We start from the raw sequence: 15,463 nt of genomic DNA on the forward strand, positions 1-15,463 counted from the left end.
TTTGATGAGCTTGAAGTTCTGGTCATATCATCAATATGTTGGGATATCATTGATGTCGTGTCGCACAGTTATAAGGAATGCAGAATTGGAATTTGAGGAGTACAATGAGTGTATTGATAGGAAGGGAGAAAGGGGTTATGCTGTTAGCTAAGAAACATAAAATCTAAGGCATTGCATTCAGTTGACATGGGTGGACAGTGTTTAGTCAGTTTGGTATGACATAAGCACTGGGAAAGCAAAATTGAGAGTAAGAGTGTGTTAGAGCAGTGTTCTGCAACTAGTGTGCCACCAAAAGATGACAGGTGTGCCATGAGCTTTGCTGAAACTGTATACCCATAAAAAATACTATATGTATTATGATTAGAAATTGACAACTGAAAACTTTTACCTAATTTAAGAAATTAACTGTACATTATTTACTCCAAATTATAGTTTTTATACATCAAATTGTAACAGGGTGCTTAATGATTTTGTAATAACTGAGAGCAAAGTGGAGGAGAAATTGTTGAAGTTAAACATAAGAAAGGCACCTGTGGTGGATGGGATTTATCCATTTATATTAAATCAGGCGGCAAAGAAACTAAGCAAACCCTTAGCCACAATTATGAGAGCATCTTTAGACTCAGGGGAGGTCCCCACGGACTGGAGATGTGAAAATGTATCCACAATTCATAAAGGGGGATCGAGGGGTGACACAAGTAATTACAGACCAGTTAGTTTAACTTCTGTTCCGGGTAAAATAATGGAGTCACTGGTTAAAGATGCATTGCAGGATCATCTAGACAAAACTGCAGCAATAATTCAGACACAGCATATGTTTGTTAAGGGAAAGTCTTGTCTGACAAATTTGATAGGATATTATGATGTGGTTACAAAGGAACTGGATGCAAAAAATAATTTTGATATCATATATTTGGATTTCAGGAAAGCTTTTGACACTTTTGTGCATGAAAGACTATTGTACAAATTGGAGCAGAATGGTATTAAGGGTAGTTGCTACAATGGATAAAAGGATGGTTGAGTGGGAAAGACAGAGGGTGGTAATTAATGGGTGCTGCTCTTCGTGGACTAATGTTATTTGTGGAGTCCCACAGGGTTCGGTTTTGGGTCCACTGTTGTTTTGTATATTTATCAATGATATTGATGAAGGTATATCAGGCTTAGTGTCGAAGTTTGCAGATGATACAAAGGTTGGCAGGGTTGTTAATGACAGTAATGGCAGTGTGCTACTGCAACAGGATCTGGATAATTTGGGCAGATGGGCTAAGAAGTGGCAACCGAAGTTTAACCTTGATAAATGCAAAGTACTGCATATGGGTAGAAGTAACCCGAGAGAAATGTACCAACTGTGTGGTACTACACTTAAGGTGGTAGAAAATGAAAAAGACCTAGGAGTAATTGTGCAGTCAGATATGAAGTTTTCTGAGCAATGCAGACAGGCTGCCAGGGCAGGTCATGGGGTTTTGTCAATGATATATAGGAATTTTGCTAGCAGGGAAAATGAGGTGATTGTCCCTCTGTATAAGGCATTGATCAGGCCATGCCTTGAATACTGTGTACAGGTCTGGAGGCCTCAATTTAGGAAGGATGTAGATTTTCTTGAGTGTGTACAGAGAAGGGCAACAAGATTGGTGAGGGGAATGAATGGATCCTCTTACCAAGAGAGGCTTAAGTTTTACAAATTGCAGTGGCTGGAGACTAGGCACCTGCGCGGTGATCTGATTGAGGTGTATAAGGCCTTGAATGGGTTGAGTCCGCTGAATTCTGATGGGATCCTTTCACTTGTTCAGATTACAAACCTAAGGGGGCATAAATTCAAATTAAGAAAGGACAGATGTAGAATAGATGTGTGGAAATTTGCCTTTAGGAAGTTGATAGGTCGAATAAATTTAAGGAGGAACTGGACAGGCATTTGGAGGGAATGGCGTGATTTTTTTTTTTTTTTTTTTTTTTGGCTGATGTTGCATAAGCTCATACACTTGCTTTCTTTCATCACATGCCGCCACCACCACCACCACCACCACTACTACTACATGTTTGTAATGCTATTCATTATTATAGTTCACAATATGCCATTATTACCAAAATATAATGTTGTATGTGTGGGACAATAAATTATTTTTCATGTGAGTATCCAACACTTGTTTTCTAAAATTATTTTTGTGTTTGTCCTACCGATATTTCTCATTTTGTTGCTGCACTGACTGGAATAAGTGGATTTGTGGATACAATGCATTGTAAATAGGTCATTTGAGATGTTCCCAACTGTATGGCTGCTTGCTGCTGGTAATAAAGTTGTGATGGACTTCATTAAAGAACATTTAGAAAAGTTCAAGGATTATTTTGGAGAGTGCGTTAAAGATTTCGACTGGATTCATGATCCATTTGTTGCGGTTGCAAAATCTCTTCAGATGAATGTACAAGGGGAACTAACAGATCTGAAGGCTGACAGAACATTGCGATTAAAACTGTGAGGTGCAGTCGAACACAATTTGGTTGTCAGTAATGAAAGAATACCTGGCTAGCTCCAATATAGCAATTAATATGTTATTACCACTTTTGACTAAATATTTGTGTGAACTGGACTTTTTGACCTTTAGTGAAATTAAAACATCAAAGGGGGGGGGGGAGGGAGAGAGAGAGAAAGAGAGAGAGAGAGAGAGACTCAGATCCATTGAAGAAGAAACAAGGCTTTCATTGTCAATGATTCCGCTATGCATCAACCATCTGTGTTCAGCAAGGCACAACTATCACATTGAACGTATGCTTAGTTATTGAGTTTAATATTAACAGACCCCAGGGTTTCCCCCATTAGCCTCTGTTGTACATCTTGTGAAGAAGAAGATTGTGCCAAAGCTGGCCATTTGTATGTAGTGTGTTGAGTGTGTAAGTGTAATGATATGTTCTGTTGTGTTGTCGGCTGACACCTGGCTCCTAGCAGGTGAGTGGCAGCAACACCTGGTCACTGCTTCCCACCCCCATCCCTGTCACGTGGAGGTAGCCAGGATCTAATTGTCTTGCTGCATATTCTTAGGAAAAGTCCCAAGGATGTGCAATAGAAGAGGAATAGAAAAGGTATTTAGGTTGGAGAATTATGGGAACTGATAAGGGGTTGGAAAAGAATAGTAAAGTGAGGGGTCAACAGATGTCTCCGTCAGAAGTAGAAGAAAATAGAAGAGAAAGCAAGTAAACAGAAGGAGCATCATCAACAAAGCATCAATCTTCAATGTAGATGATGAAGCTTTAGACTTCAAACTAGAAGTTGAGTAGTTTTATATACAGAGTTCTGGTTTCAGGAGAACCTCTTCCCAGAAATTCAACATAATTTTTATAATGAAGTCTTCAGTCTTCGAGGAAATGAAGCCACATCATCAGTCTTCGAATGAGCAAAGTCTAAAGTCTTCAAACTTCCGAAAGTAAAGTCCTCAGAAGAAAAATCAATGAGTAAGACTAGGAAAGTACACTTGAATTTTCAATCAGAAATGGTAGATAGGTTCACATTATAATGGGTGTCCTTAAATAAGTATTACTTGCTTCTTTATTGATATTATTACTTGCTCCTTATCCAGAGAAGGAATTTGTCAAGCACTTATGGGAGACTTAAGTGGAACCAATGCCAAGATTTGAGCAGATTCTCCAGACTACTGGCAAAGAAAAACCTAGAAACATCATCAGAATTTAATGATGTAGTTACAGAATCTTGAAGAACAGAAGCATTATTTTCATAGTTAATTTTTTTTTCAGTGGGAAACTTGCATGACACTTAGTCAATACTTCTTTGTCTTTTAGTCAGAATCTTAATGGTATCCTGGAAGTCAACATTAAGGCAGAATATTCAAGAAAATTGAACACATAAACAAGGATATTATACAAGAATATCACACAATATCATAATCTTTCTGACTGAAAAACCATCTTGCTGCTTCCAAGGTTGAAAGTTCATTATAATAAACGATGTTATTATAGAAAAATATCATACAATATATATTAAAATCTTTCTCACCGAAAAACCATCTTGCAGCTTCCAAGGTTGAAAGTTTGTAAAAAAAAAGTTAGCACTTATGATTTCCATAAAAAGCGAAAGTTCACATGTAGCACAACACCAGTAAAAGTATCACTATCTAAAGGTTTACTAATATTGTAATCATAATTTACATGGGAAGTCTAGTAATTAATTCTTGTTGACAAGGAAATCACCAATGGCTTACAGAACTGAAATATCTTTAAGTGGTCAAGCTCCTAAGATTTCCATTTATGTGAAAGTTCGTTAAGTGGTCAAGCTCCTAAAATTTCCATTTATGTGAAAGTTCATAAGAGAAACAACACCTGTAAAGCAGATGGACACTTGAAGACAAATCACACAGAAATAGGGCAGCAAGATTGTACTACAATCACAATATAATTCTTCACAGAAGCACCATTACGATTAACTAAAATTCGGATAGGAAATATAACTGATACTTAGTCAATTTCCCATCAGCACCTAGAGACTGCTAAATGGCCTCCAATGCTGAATTTCAAGAAGTAGTCAAGCTTTATGACTTCCAGTAAAGTGAAGGTTCACGAGAACCACATAGTTAGGAAGATAAAGTCACTCATTTTACTATTGTAATATTTTTCTTAACAAGAGCAAATTTACCCAAATGAATTAATATTAATAAAAAACTATAAAAGGAAATCTCATACTTTTATGTAGGACTGGAATTCTCTCAACCGTCACAGTCGAAGGATTATGTGATTATATAATTATATGAATAAATGTCCCATGTTTAATTAAAAACTACATTAAAATAATATAAATAGATACGTATTAAAAGATTGTCATGCAGTCAATTTCATCCCCAACATAACGCATCAAGAAAAGCCATGTGAAGCCGACTGCTATCAACACCCCCAAAAACCCAACCAATGCTGCATGCTAATATGAGAACTGAAAACAATTGTCAAATTCATCCTTAAGAAACATAAAATAAATGTACATTGAATTTAAAATATCTAAAAACATTAAATTGTCTAAACTTCTTATAAGGGACCAAACTTATTCGGGTAGATTCCGTGCTCACAAGAAGTAGTGTTAATGTTAATAGAATTTTTTTTTTTTTTTTTTTGTTTTTGTTTTCATTTGCTTTTGTACAGTGATTTAGGGTTCATAATTTGTTAATATCTGCATGAGCCAATTTCTGTTGGATTGTTGGAACAATAATAATTGATTTTATTGTGACTTATAGCATATTTATATTAACATTGCTCTAAACTATACTTTTTGGGGGCTTAACATTTTGATGTGCCGTGTTGTGTCATGGCTAAATTATGGTGTGCCGTGAACAGAAAAAGGTTGCAGAACACTGTGTTATAGGCCTAATGACTCTGTTGAGTACAACAATCAACTGTACAGAGAAGTAGAGTGGGATAGTAAATCAGAATGTCTTATAATGTGGGATTTTAACTTGCCAGATGTTGACTGGAACTAGTGGGTTGGTCACTTACACACTAGCAAGACTTTTGTGAATTTATTGGATGATTGTTTTGTACAGCAGCATGTTCAAGAGGCAACAAGAGAGTGTAATTCTCTTGATCTGATTATTAGCAGTGATTATTTATGCATTAAGAATTTGCAGATAAAGGAGCCACTAGGTGGCAGTGATCACAATGTACTGATGTGGGATTTACTTAAATATATAACTGCCATTAGGGGCAAAGGGAAAGGTTTTTGCTTTCGTAAAGGTGACTACAGTGGTTTCAGACAGTTTTGAAATTCTATTTAGTGGGACCAACTGATGAAGATGTTACCAACAGCAATTCTAAATGGGATGCATTCAAGGAATTAAACTTCAAAGCTACTAGGTATATATATCAAACCAGTTAAGAAATACTGTTAAAGGTTTAGGACTTAAATGGATGTCTGATGAACTAATGAGAGTCGTGGCAGAGAATAAAAATGAATGGGATGCACAGATGGTTCTCTGTGCTACAGTCGTTTGTTTGTTATTTGGTTTTTAGGATCATTGGCAACTAAGGCCATATTGCTCCGGGATATGCGGTGGTCATTCCCTGACCTTTCCTCATCCTCCGTATTTGGTGGTGACGGGCTCGAACCCCGGCCTAATCAAGAAGCGTGTGCTACGCACTGCTGCTCCTTCCCACCTGGCTACGGAGGCGCCGCTACAGTCGTGTAACACTGTCAGGTTCCAGGAAAGCAATGGATCAAATAACTGTTATGTTCTTCAATAATGTCAGGAACTGATAAAAAGAAGCTGTTGGTTATTGGGAAAAGTGCTAAGCCTCAATGCTTTAAGGCACTAAGAATGGACGGTTTACTGGTCAAGTACTATGCTAATAAGAATGCATGGAAGAATTCTGAAATTTTTAAGGAATGGATAATGAGGTGGGATGTGGAATTACAGTGGAAATCAAGAAATGTTCTGATTCTTGACAATTTTGCAGCACATGCAAAGTGTTCAGAATGTCTGAAAAACATCCAGCCGGAATTTTTGCCTGCCAACACAACAGGCACCTTTGTCGCCAGGTTGACAGGAGCAGCAGTGCATAGCACATGCTTCTTGATTAGACTGGGGTTCGAGCCCGTGACCATCAAATACGGAGGATTCGGAAAGGTCAGGGAATGACCACCGCATATTCCCGGAGCAATATGGCCTTAGTTGCTAATGCTCTTAAAAAAAAAAAAAAAACCGCAACCAAAGCCAACGTCTTTGGTGCAGGCAATGGATATGGGAATCATAAAAATTTTGAAGATGTACTACAGAAAGTTAGTGAACCACATCCTCCTAGAAGCGATTGAAGAAAATCTGGTGACATCATCTTCCACAGTCAAGGAAGTGAGTGAAAGGCTAACCTTCTCCTGGCAGTGCAGTTTGTTGCTGATAGTTGCCAAGATTAGCATTAGTAGAGGCATTTGATGCAAGAAAGCAAGCTTATGCAGCATCAGCCAAAAAAAAAAAAAAAAAACCACTTCCACTTCACCCCTCTGTTCGTTCAAAATACCTGTCCAGCTGAGCCTTAAACTTATTTAGGCTATCAACCTCCACCACAAGGGATGGAAGTCTGTTCCACCAACCAACCACCCGCTGGCTAAAGGCAAATTTCCGCACGTCTATCCTACATCTGTCTTTCCTCAATTTGAATTTATGCCCTCTCAGGTGATTTTTCTGAGCTAGAGGAAGAATCCCATCAGCATTGAGCATGCTTAAACCATTCAAGGCTTTATACACCTCTATCAGATCACCTCGCTGGTGCCTAGTCTCCAGACACTGTAATTTGCAAAACTTAAGCCTTTCTTCGTAAGAGCACCCCTTTGTTCCATTCACTAATCTTGTTGCCCTTCTCTGTACTCGTTCCAGCAGCTCTACATCCTTCTTGAAATGAGGCCTCCAGACCTGTATACAGTACTCTAGGTGTGGCCTGACCATCGCCTTATACAATGGAATAATCACCTCCTTATCCCTGCTGGAAAAATTCCTGTATATCATTGACAATACTCCATGAGCTACTCTTGCAGCCCGTCTGCACTGCTCAGAGAACTTCATATCTGCCTGCACGACCACTCCCAAGTCCCTTTCATTCTCTACCACTGTCAGTGTTGTACCACAGAGTTGATACGTTGCTCTGGGGTTGCTGTTTCCCATGTGTAGTACTTTACATTTGTCAATGTTAAACTTCATTTGCCACCTCTCAGCCCATCTGCTCAACCTTTCCAGATCCTGTTGCAGCAGCATAGTGTCAGTAGTGTCCTTGACAACCCTGCCAACCTTTGTATCGTCTGCAAACTTGGACATTAAGCCCGATATACCATCATCAATATCATTTATAAATACAGAAAACAATAATGGACCCAACACTGAGCCCTGAGGGACTCCACTAATAACATCAGTCCACGATGAGCAGTGTCCATTGATTACCACTCTCTGTCTTCTCCCCCTCAACCACCCCTTTATCCATAGCAGCAATTTGCCTCCAATGTCACACTGCTCCAATTTGTGTAGCAGTCTTCCATGTGCAACAGTATCAAAAGCCTTTCTAAGATCCAAGTATATAATATCAAAGTTATTCCCTGCATCCAGTTCTTTTGTGACTGCATCATAGTATCCAATCAAGTTGGTCAGGCAAGACTTCCCCTTAACAAAACCATGCTGTGTCTGAGCTATAACTGAAGTCTTGTCTAAATGATCCTGCAGTGCTTCTTTAACCAGTGCCTCCATTAATTTTCCTGGAACAGAAGTTAAGCTCACAGGTCTATAATTACTTGTGTCAGCCTTTGATCCTCCTTTGTGAATTGGGGTCACATTTGCACATTTCCAGTCTATGGGTACCTCCCCTGAGTCCAAGGAAGCTCTCATAATTATGGCTAAGGGTTTGCTTACTTCCTTTGCTGCCTCCTTTAATATAACTGGATAGATCCCATCCACCCCGGGTGCCTTTCTTGTGTTTATCTTCAACAGTTTCTCCTCCACTTTACTCCCAGTTATTTCAAAATTCTGTAGCTTACTGCTAGAGTTGAATACACCTCTGGCATTCCCCTCGCTGAATAACTCCTCATGTGTGAATGTCGATGCAAAATATTCATTTAGTTTGTTAGCTACCTGAGCAGGATCATCAACACTTGACCCATCAATATCAAGTGGACCAATCTGATTCATCCCCTTCCTTCTAGAGTTTACATAAGTAAAGAACTCTTTGCTGTTTTTCTTTGCATCCATCCCTTGCCAAGGATTTCTCGTAATCTGCCTTCGCCTGCCTAACCTCCTTTGTAACTTGGTTGCATATCAACTCGTATCTATCATAGTGTTCTGTGTCATGTGTTAATTTGTATGTATCCCATGCATTTTTCTTCTCTGCCATATGCCTCATTAGTTCATCTGACATCCATTTTGGCCTAAACCTTGAACAATATTTCTTAGTTGGTATGTAAAGCCTAGTAGCTTCCAAGATAAGTTCTTTGAATGCTTCCCATTTTGAATTTGCTGTTGGTAACATCATCAGTTGGTCCCACTGTATAGAATTTAAATACTGTCTCAGTCCATCGTAGTCGCCTTTACGGAAGCAATAACCCTTTCCTTTACCCCTAATGGTAGTTACCTCTTTGAGTAAATCCCACTTCAGCACACTGTGATCACTGCCACCTAGTGGTTCATTTATCTGCAGATTCTTAATGCATGAAGAATCACTGCTGATAATCAAATCAAGAGTATTACTCCCTCTAGTTGCCTCCGGAACATGCTGATGTAGAAAACAATCATCCAATAAATCCACAAAAGCCCTGCTAGTGTGTGAGTAACCAGCCCCCAAAATCCAGTCAATATCTGGGAAATTAAAATCTCCCATTATAAGACACTCTGATTTACTGGCCCACTCTATTTCCCTGTACAGTTCCTTATTATACTCATCAGAGTCATTAGGCCTATAGCACACTCCTACTCTCAATTTTGATCTCCCAATGTTTATGTCACACCAAACTGACTCCACACTGCACTGTCCAGCGATGTCGACTGGCTTCACTTCCTTGGTTTTTATGTGTTTCTTAACTAATAGCATAACACCTCCCCCCTTCCTATCCTGTCTGTCCTTTCTGTAGACGTTGTACTCCCCAAATTGCAGTTCCGCATCCCTTATATCTGTGTGACACCACGTCTCTGATATCCCAACAATATCTGCCTACGATGTTTTGAGCAATACCTCAAATTCATCAAATTTATTTACTAAACTCCTAGCATTGGTGTACACGCAAGTATACCTGCACCTGTTTCTATTCTTAGCTACCCTAACACAACCCATGTGTTTACTTGTGCCGCAATGGCTCCTAGCAGTCTCAGAAATACCATGCATCTTGTTTTTCAGGCTTCTGCTCATTCTAATAGAAGCAGTGCAAGAATCTCTTTCACCTCTGCCAGTGGCTACTGTCAATCTATTGGTCTTTGTCTCCCCCCAAGCTAGCAGTTTTCCGACCCACCTAACACTGCCTCGAAAGCATCAGGGCAATTCAGACAATTCAGAACTGTTTTTCTCACTGTGGTTTTAAGCTTTCAGGCTTGGAGATGCCAGAAACAGCCAAAAGTGAATATGAAGCCATTTAAAACTACAAAAAGTTAGGAACTATGAAGAATTTGAAAGTATTGACAATAATATTGAATGATACAACAAAAATGAAGATTGTGAGGATGAAATTGTTGAAAGCATTCTATTGAAACACCAAGATGAGGAATCAGAAGGCGAGGTAAGTGATGGTGACACATCTGAACTTGAATGAGTGATTACACAGGGTGCCAGGAAATTCATTGAAGGGTTACGACAATACTTCATGCAGGAAGACAGTGGAGGCAGTCTGTTATCTGCACTAGATGTCTGTGCTGATTTTGTTCAATCACAGTCAATCAAAAAAACATGGCAGGGTATACTGGATAAATTCCTCTGTCAATGACAGTTAGGAACTAAAAGTTGAAGGGCAAGTATGCGCATGTTTGCTACATAAATTAAATTTTTAAATATTAAATATTTTTCTCTAATTTGTATTTTGCTTTAATAGGATTAGATAGGACTTTAAAGACAGTGTATGTATCCTTGAACAGGTCATTAATGATGTTGATATTGATGATAAGCGAAAATGGAAAGTTCTGCATGAAGAATATTAAATATTAAATATTTGGTTTTAACTGATTCTGAAATTTATTTGAATAAATAATTTGTTGCTTAGTGAAATAGTGGATTGCCTTTTTTATATCTTTATAACTATTTACACGAAACTTCGCATAATTGGGGCAGCCGCTTAATCGGGCCAAAGTGCACGAGTCGCGATTAACCTAAATCCACTGTATTTTTTTTAGAATAGTTGCTTAATGCTTGCCAAAATACAACATAAATTATTTAACTTATCTTTTTAGAGGATTCTACAATTGCTCACCCTGTGTGTGTTTTAGGCAGCTCAACTTGGCCAGGGAAGGGAGTTTCTTAATTTAGAAATACCTTTTCTTCTTTAATAGAAGTGAAAAGAGGTGCAGAGGAGAACAGAGATTGCCTAACACTGCATCACTATTTATATCTGTTTAGTTTTTTTTTTTTTTTTTTTTTTATTACTCCAAAACAGCCGAAGCCTTACAGAGGAGGAATATGACAGTAGCAATACAGTAATAATTCTATTTACAATCTGTACACAATGTCAGGTCTCAATATACAATATCAAATATACAAGGTCAATTTACAACATATATAATGCATATCATACGTTACAAGCGATTTGCATTTGAGCAAAGCTGTGGGTACAGAGAAATTTGTATTTCTTAGCATTTTGTTGTTTTCTTTTCTTGTTAGTTCACATTAAGTAGTTGCATTGATTGATTTGTGTCATTATTCTTATTGTTATCCCTATTTTTTTTTTTTTTTTTTTTTATAATTGTTATTTCTCCCTCTTCTTCATTGAAAAAAAATATTTTTTAAAGCTAAGTATACCTATCTTTATAGTATTATTATTGTTATTATTATTAAATTAGTCATTTATTTTCATTCTCTAGTAGCTTGATTGTAAAACCTTTGTAACTCTTTTTGATATTAATGTTTTCATTTAAAATATCAATGTTGGATTCATTTAGCAGTTTTGCAGTTCTGTTGAAGTAATGGAATTTAAGTTGATCAGTTCTGAATGGCTCTTGTGCCAGCATATTTTGTCTTCTCAAGGCTCTTGGAAGACAGCTGAAGTTGATGAAGTAGAGCAGCTCGGGGGCATCCAACTTTCCAGCCACAAGATGCATTAGGAATTTGCAGTCTGCCGCAGCTCTTCTTTGGTAGAGTGGTACCATCCCGAAGTGAATGCACCATTCATCGTAGGATTTTGTGTTCAATTCCAACCTAGATTTGTACACCAGGAATCTGACTATGGATTTCTGAATTTCTGAAGTTTCCCTTGTCAGAAAACCATACTCCCAAATCTGAAACCTCATGTATTCTCAATAGCTCATGATTATTAGCTTTATAGGGATAATTAATCTTGTGTTTTTTGTGATAGTCTGCGACAGACATGGTTCAGCATTTGTTTAAGTTTAGTGTTAGACCATTGTTTGTGATCCATCGGGTGATGGTGTCTAGTCCATTTTCCACTGATTCACAGTCTTGTGTTGTTTTGATGGTTTTGTATATTTTCAAGTCATCTGCATATGAGAGCACTTTGATGTCAACATGTTGCATACAATCTTGTATGTCGTTAATACAGCAAAGAGTAGTGGCCCCAGAGGAGAACCTGTGGGACTTCCCTTTGTATATGGAAAGTGGAGGAGTAGTTGAGAAAATATTTTAATTTGGCCAAGGTGGTTAGCAGTTATGAAACACTACACCCAATTGACTTAATTAACTCTTTAACCATGTATATTCACAAGTGTCTACTAAAAGATTAATATTTATTAGGATTATTAATATATTAAATTAGAATTATGGAAATTCTGCAGTGTTAATAAGAGAAACAAAAATTAATGTGTGCTTTAAATCTATTTAAATAGAAACAGTTATTTTGTTTCCCTCAACTTCGAATGGACAAAGTTTTACTGTATTAGTCTAGTTGGAAGGAGGGAGGGAGGGTCGGTCTCAAACTCCTAAGCATTTGATTGGCAGCACTGTGTCTGTGAAATGCTTGCAGAGGAAGTGTTTGTTGAAAAAGGTGCTTTTTTTTACCAATTTTTGTAGGTAACCAATTTTTAAGAATTGAGCAATGAATTACTGAAAAAAAATTGAAAAATTCATTATCACGGCAGATATGTTGAATGGGACTAACTTTTTCAAAGCAACCTTTTCAATTTAAATGCAAACTTTTTCTAAGGAAAAGTTATTTTGATGGGGGGGGAGCGAATCTCGATTCCGATATGCTGACAAACCTGTCAGCTGGTTGAGTAGACATTGGGAGTATTTTTTATTTCTAAAAAATTTACCACCATGAGTTTGATGGCATATAATATATCATGCAGCATAAAAATGAGGAATAAGAAAAATATTTAAAAATTTACAGGCTTTTTTGGAAGATCTCTCAACTTCATAGACATTACTTGGGTGCACTAGATTTTATTTTATTTCTTTTCTTTACCTTTAATGATATCTTGTAATGATTTCCTTCATGATACCAAGAATAGTGTATGAAGAAAAATCTGCATGTGCCCTTGGGATAATCTCTTTTTTAAGAAGAAAAGGATAGCTGATAATAGCTGTAGTAATTTGTCCTTTCTGATAGTTTAATGGTGTAGCCACTATGAGCCATTTGGGAAAGATCTGTGGTTTAGTTTGTATTGCAGACTGGAGGTTTGCTAGTAAGTAGGCAGAGATGTTAATTTTTGTTCATCAAAAACTTGTGAATTTTTCTAGATTTTCTGAGAAGGAAAAATAGGAACATAGCATTTGTTTCCTTGGCATTTAAAAACCAAGAATAGGGAAAGCTGTAGTTCACACAATAAGCAGTGTTATGCTATGTAGCCTTATACAGTAGTGTGACTATCATTTTTAATTACATTCAGAACTAAAATTTGACATAATTACAATTATAGTGTTAGTTATGTGATTACTTGTAATACAAGTCTTATGTTGCAGAATGAATCAAGTGCTCAAATTGATCAAGAAGCAGATTCCATAGACACTGATGATAAATTCACAGAAGAAAACAGAGCGAGTTTTAATTTATTTTCAAAATTTGCAAGAGAACTTGCTGTTAACTTCCAGCAATATAAAGATGATATTTTAGCATCATGTTTACAAGTATTATTGTCTTTACCATTGCAAATTGTTGTTTCTGAAATTGATGCCCTTGTACCAGCAGTTCAGGTAAGTTAATAAAATAAGCTTCACTGGCTACAGTTTCATTATTACTTTTAACCATAAAATATTTTAATTTCTCAAATAGTAGTAATAGTAATAATAGAAGCATGTGATTAGCATTAGCAAGGGCACATGATGCAAGAAAGCAAGCTTATACAGCATCAGCCAAAAAAAAAAAAAAAAAATCCCCCTTATTTCACCCATCCCCTCGCTCCAAATGTTTGTTTAGTTCTGCCTTGAATCTATTTAAGCTATCAACTTCTACACCAACAGATGGAAGTTTGTTCCAGCAAACAACCACCTGCTGGCTAAAGGCAAACTTCTGCACATCTATCCTACACCAGACACTGTAATTTGCAAAACTTAAGGCGTCTCCGTAGCCAGGTGGGAAGGAGCAGCAGCAGTGTGTAGCACGTGCTTCTTGATTAGACCGGGGTTCGAGCCCGTCACCACCAAATACGAAGGATGTGGAAAGGTCAGGGAATGACCACCGCGTATTCCCGGAGCAGTATGGCCTTAGTTGCTAATGCTCCTAAAAACCAAATAACTAACTAACTAACTAGCAAAACTTAAGCCTTTCTTTGTAAGAGCAACCCTTTGTTCTGTTCATTAATCTTGTTGCCTTTCTCTGTACTCGTTCCAACAGCTCTACATCCTTCTTAAAATAGGCCTCCAGACCTGTATACAAGGTGTGGCCTGACCATTGCCTTATACAAGGGGATAATCACCTCCTTATTCCTGCTAGAAAAATTGCTGTATATCATTGACAAGACACCATGAGCCACCCTTGCAGACCGTCTGCACTGCTCAGAAAACTTCATATATGCCTGCACAATTACCCTCGCACCTCTGTAGCCAGGTGGGCAGGAGCAGCAGTGCGTAGCACATTCCTCCGTAGCCAGGTGGGAAGGAGCAGCAGTGCGTAGCACACGCTTCTTGATTAGACTGGGGTTCGAGCCCATCACCACCAAATACGGAGGATGCGGAAAGGTCAAGGAATGACCACCACATATTCCCGGAGCAATATGGCCTTAGTTGCTAATGTTCCTAATTAATAACAACAACAGCGTAGCACACGTTTCTTGATTAGACCGGGGTTTTAGCCCGTGATCACCAAATACGGAGGATGCGGAAAGGTCAGGGAATGACCACCGCATATACCTGGAGCAATATGGCTTTAGTTGCTAATGCTCCTAAAAACCAAATAACAAACAAACAAGCACAATTACCCCAGGTCCTTTTCATTCTCTACCACTGTCAGTGTGGTAACACAGAGTTGATGCGTTACTCTGGGATTACTGCTTCCCATATGTAGTACTTCACATTTGTCAATGTTAAATTTCACCTCTCAGCCCATCTGCTGAACTTTTCTATGTGATGCAAGAAAGCAAGTGTATGAGCTTATGTAGCATCAACCAAAAAAAACCCCACCAATTTCACACATCCATTCCCTCTAAAAGTTTATCCAGTTCCTCCTCGAATTTATTTAAGGTATCAACTTCCACAACGACAGATGGAAGTTTGTTCCAGAAATTAACCACTAGCTGGCTAAAGGCAAATTTCTTCACATCTATTCTACAACTGTCTTTCCTCAATTTGAATCTATGCCCCCTCAGGTTTTTAGTCTGAGCAAGCAGAAGTATCCCATCAGCATTGAGCCTGCTCA

General features: G+C 38.0%; 1 protein-coding gene across 1 annotated transcript in view; it reads left to right on the forward strand.

Moving 5' to 3' along the window:
- Positions 1–15,463, forward strand: part of LOC150083025 (DNA-dependent protein kinase catalytic subunit-like) — a 266,817-nt gene that overhangs the window by 33,053 nt on the left and 218,301 nt on the right. The window contains exons 5-6 of the mRNA XM_090378358.1: positions 2,246–2,470; positions 13,530–13,803. Coding sequence (XP_090234484.1) covers positions 2,246–2,470; positions 13,530–13,803 — 499 coding nt within the window. The remainder of the gene's footprint in view (positions 1–2,245; positions 2,471–13,529; positions 13,804–15,463) is intronic.

Source organism: Mastigoproctus giganteus, chromosome 7 (genome assembly GCF_048544385.1).
Source record: "Mastigoproctus giganteus isolate SK-2022 chromosome 7, ASM4854438v1, whole genome shotgun sequence".
Classification (NCBI taxonomy): Eukaryota; Metazoa; Arthropoda; class Arachnida; order Uropygi; family Thelyphonidae; genus Mastigoproctus; species Mastigoproctus giganteus.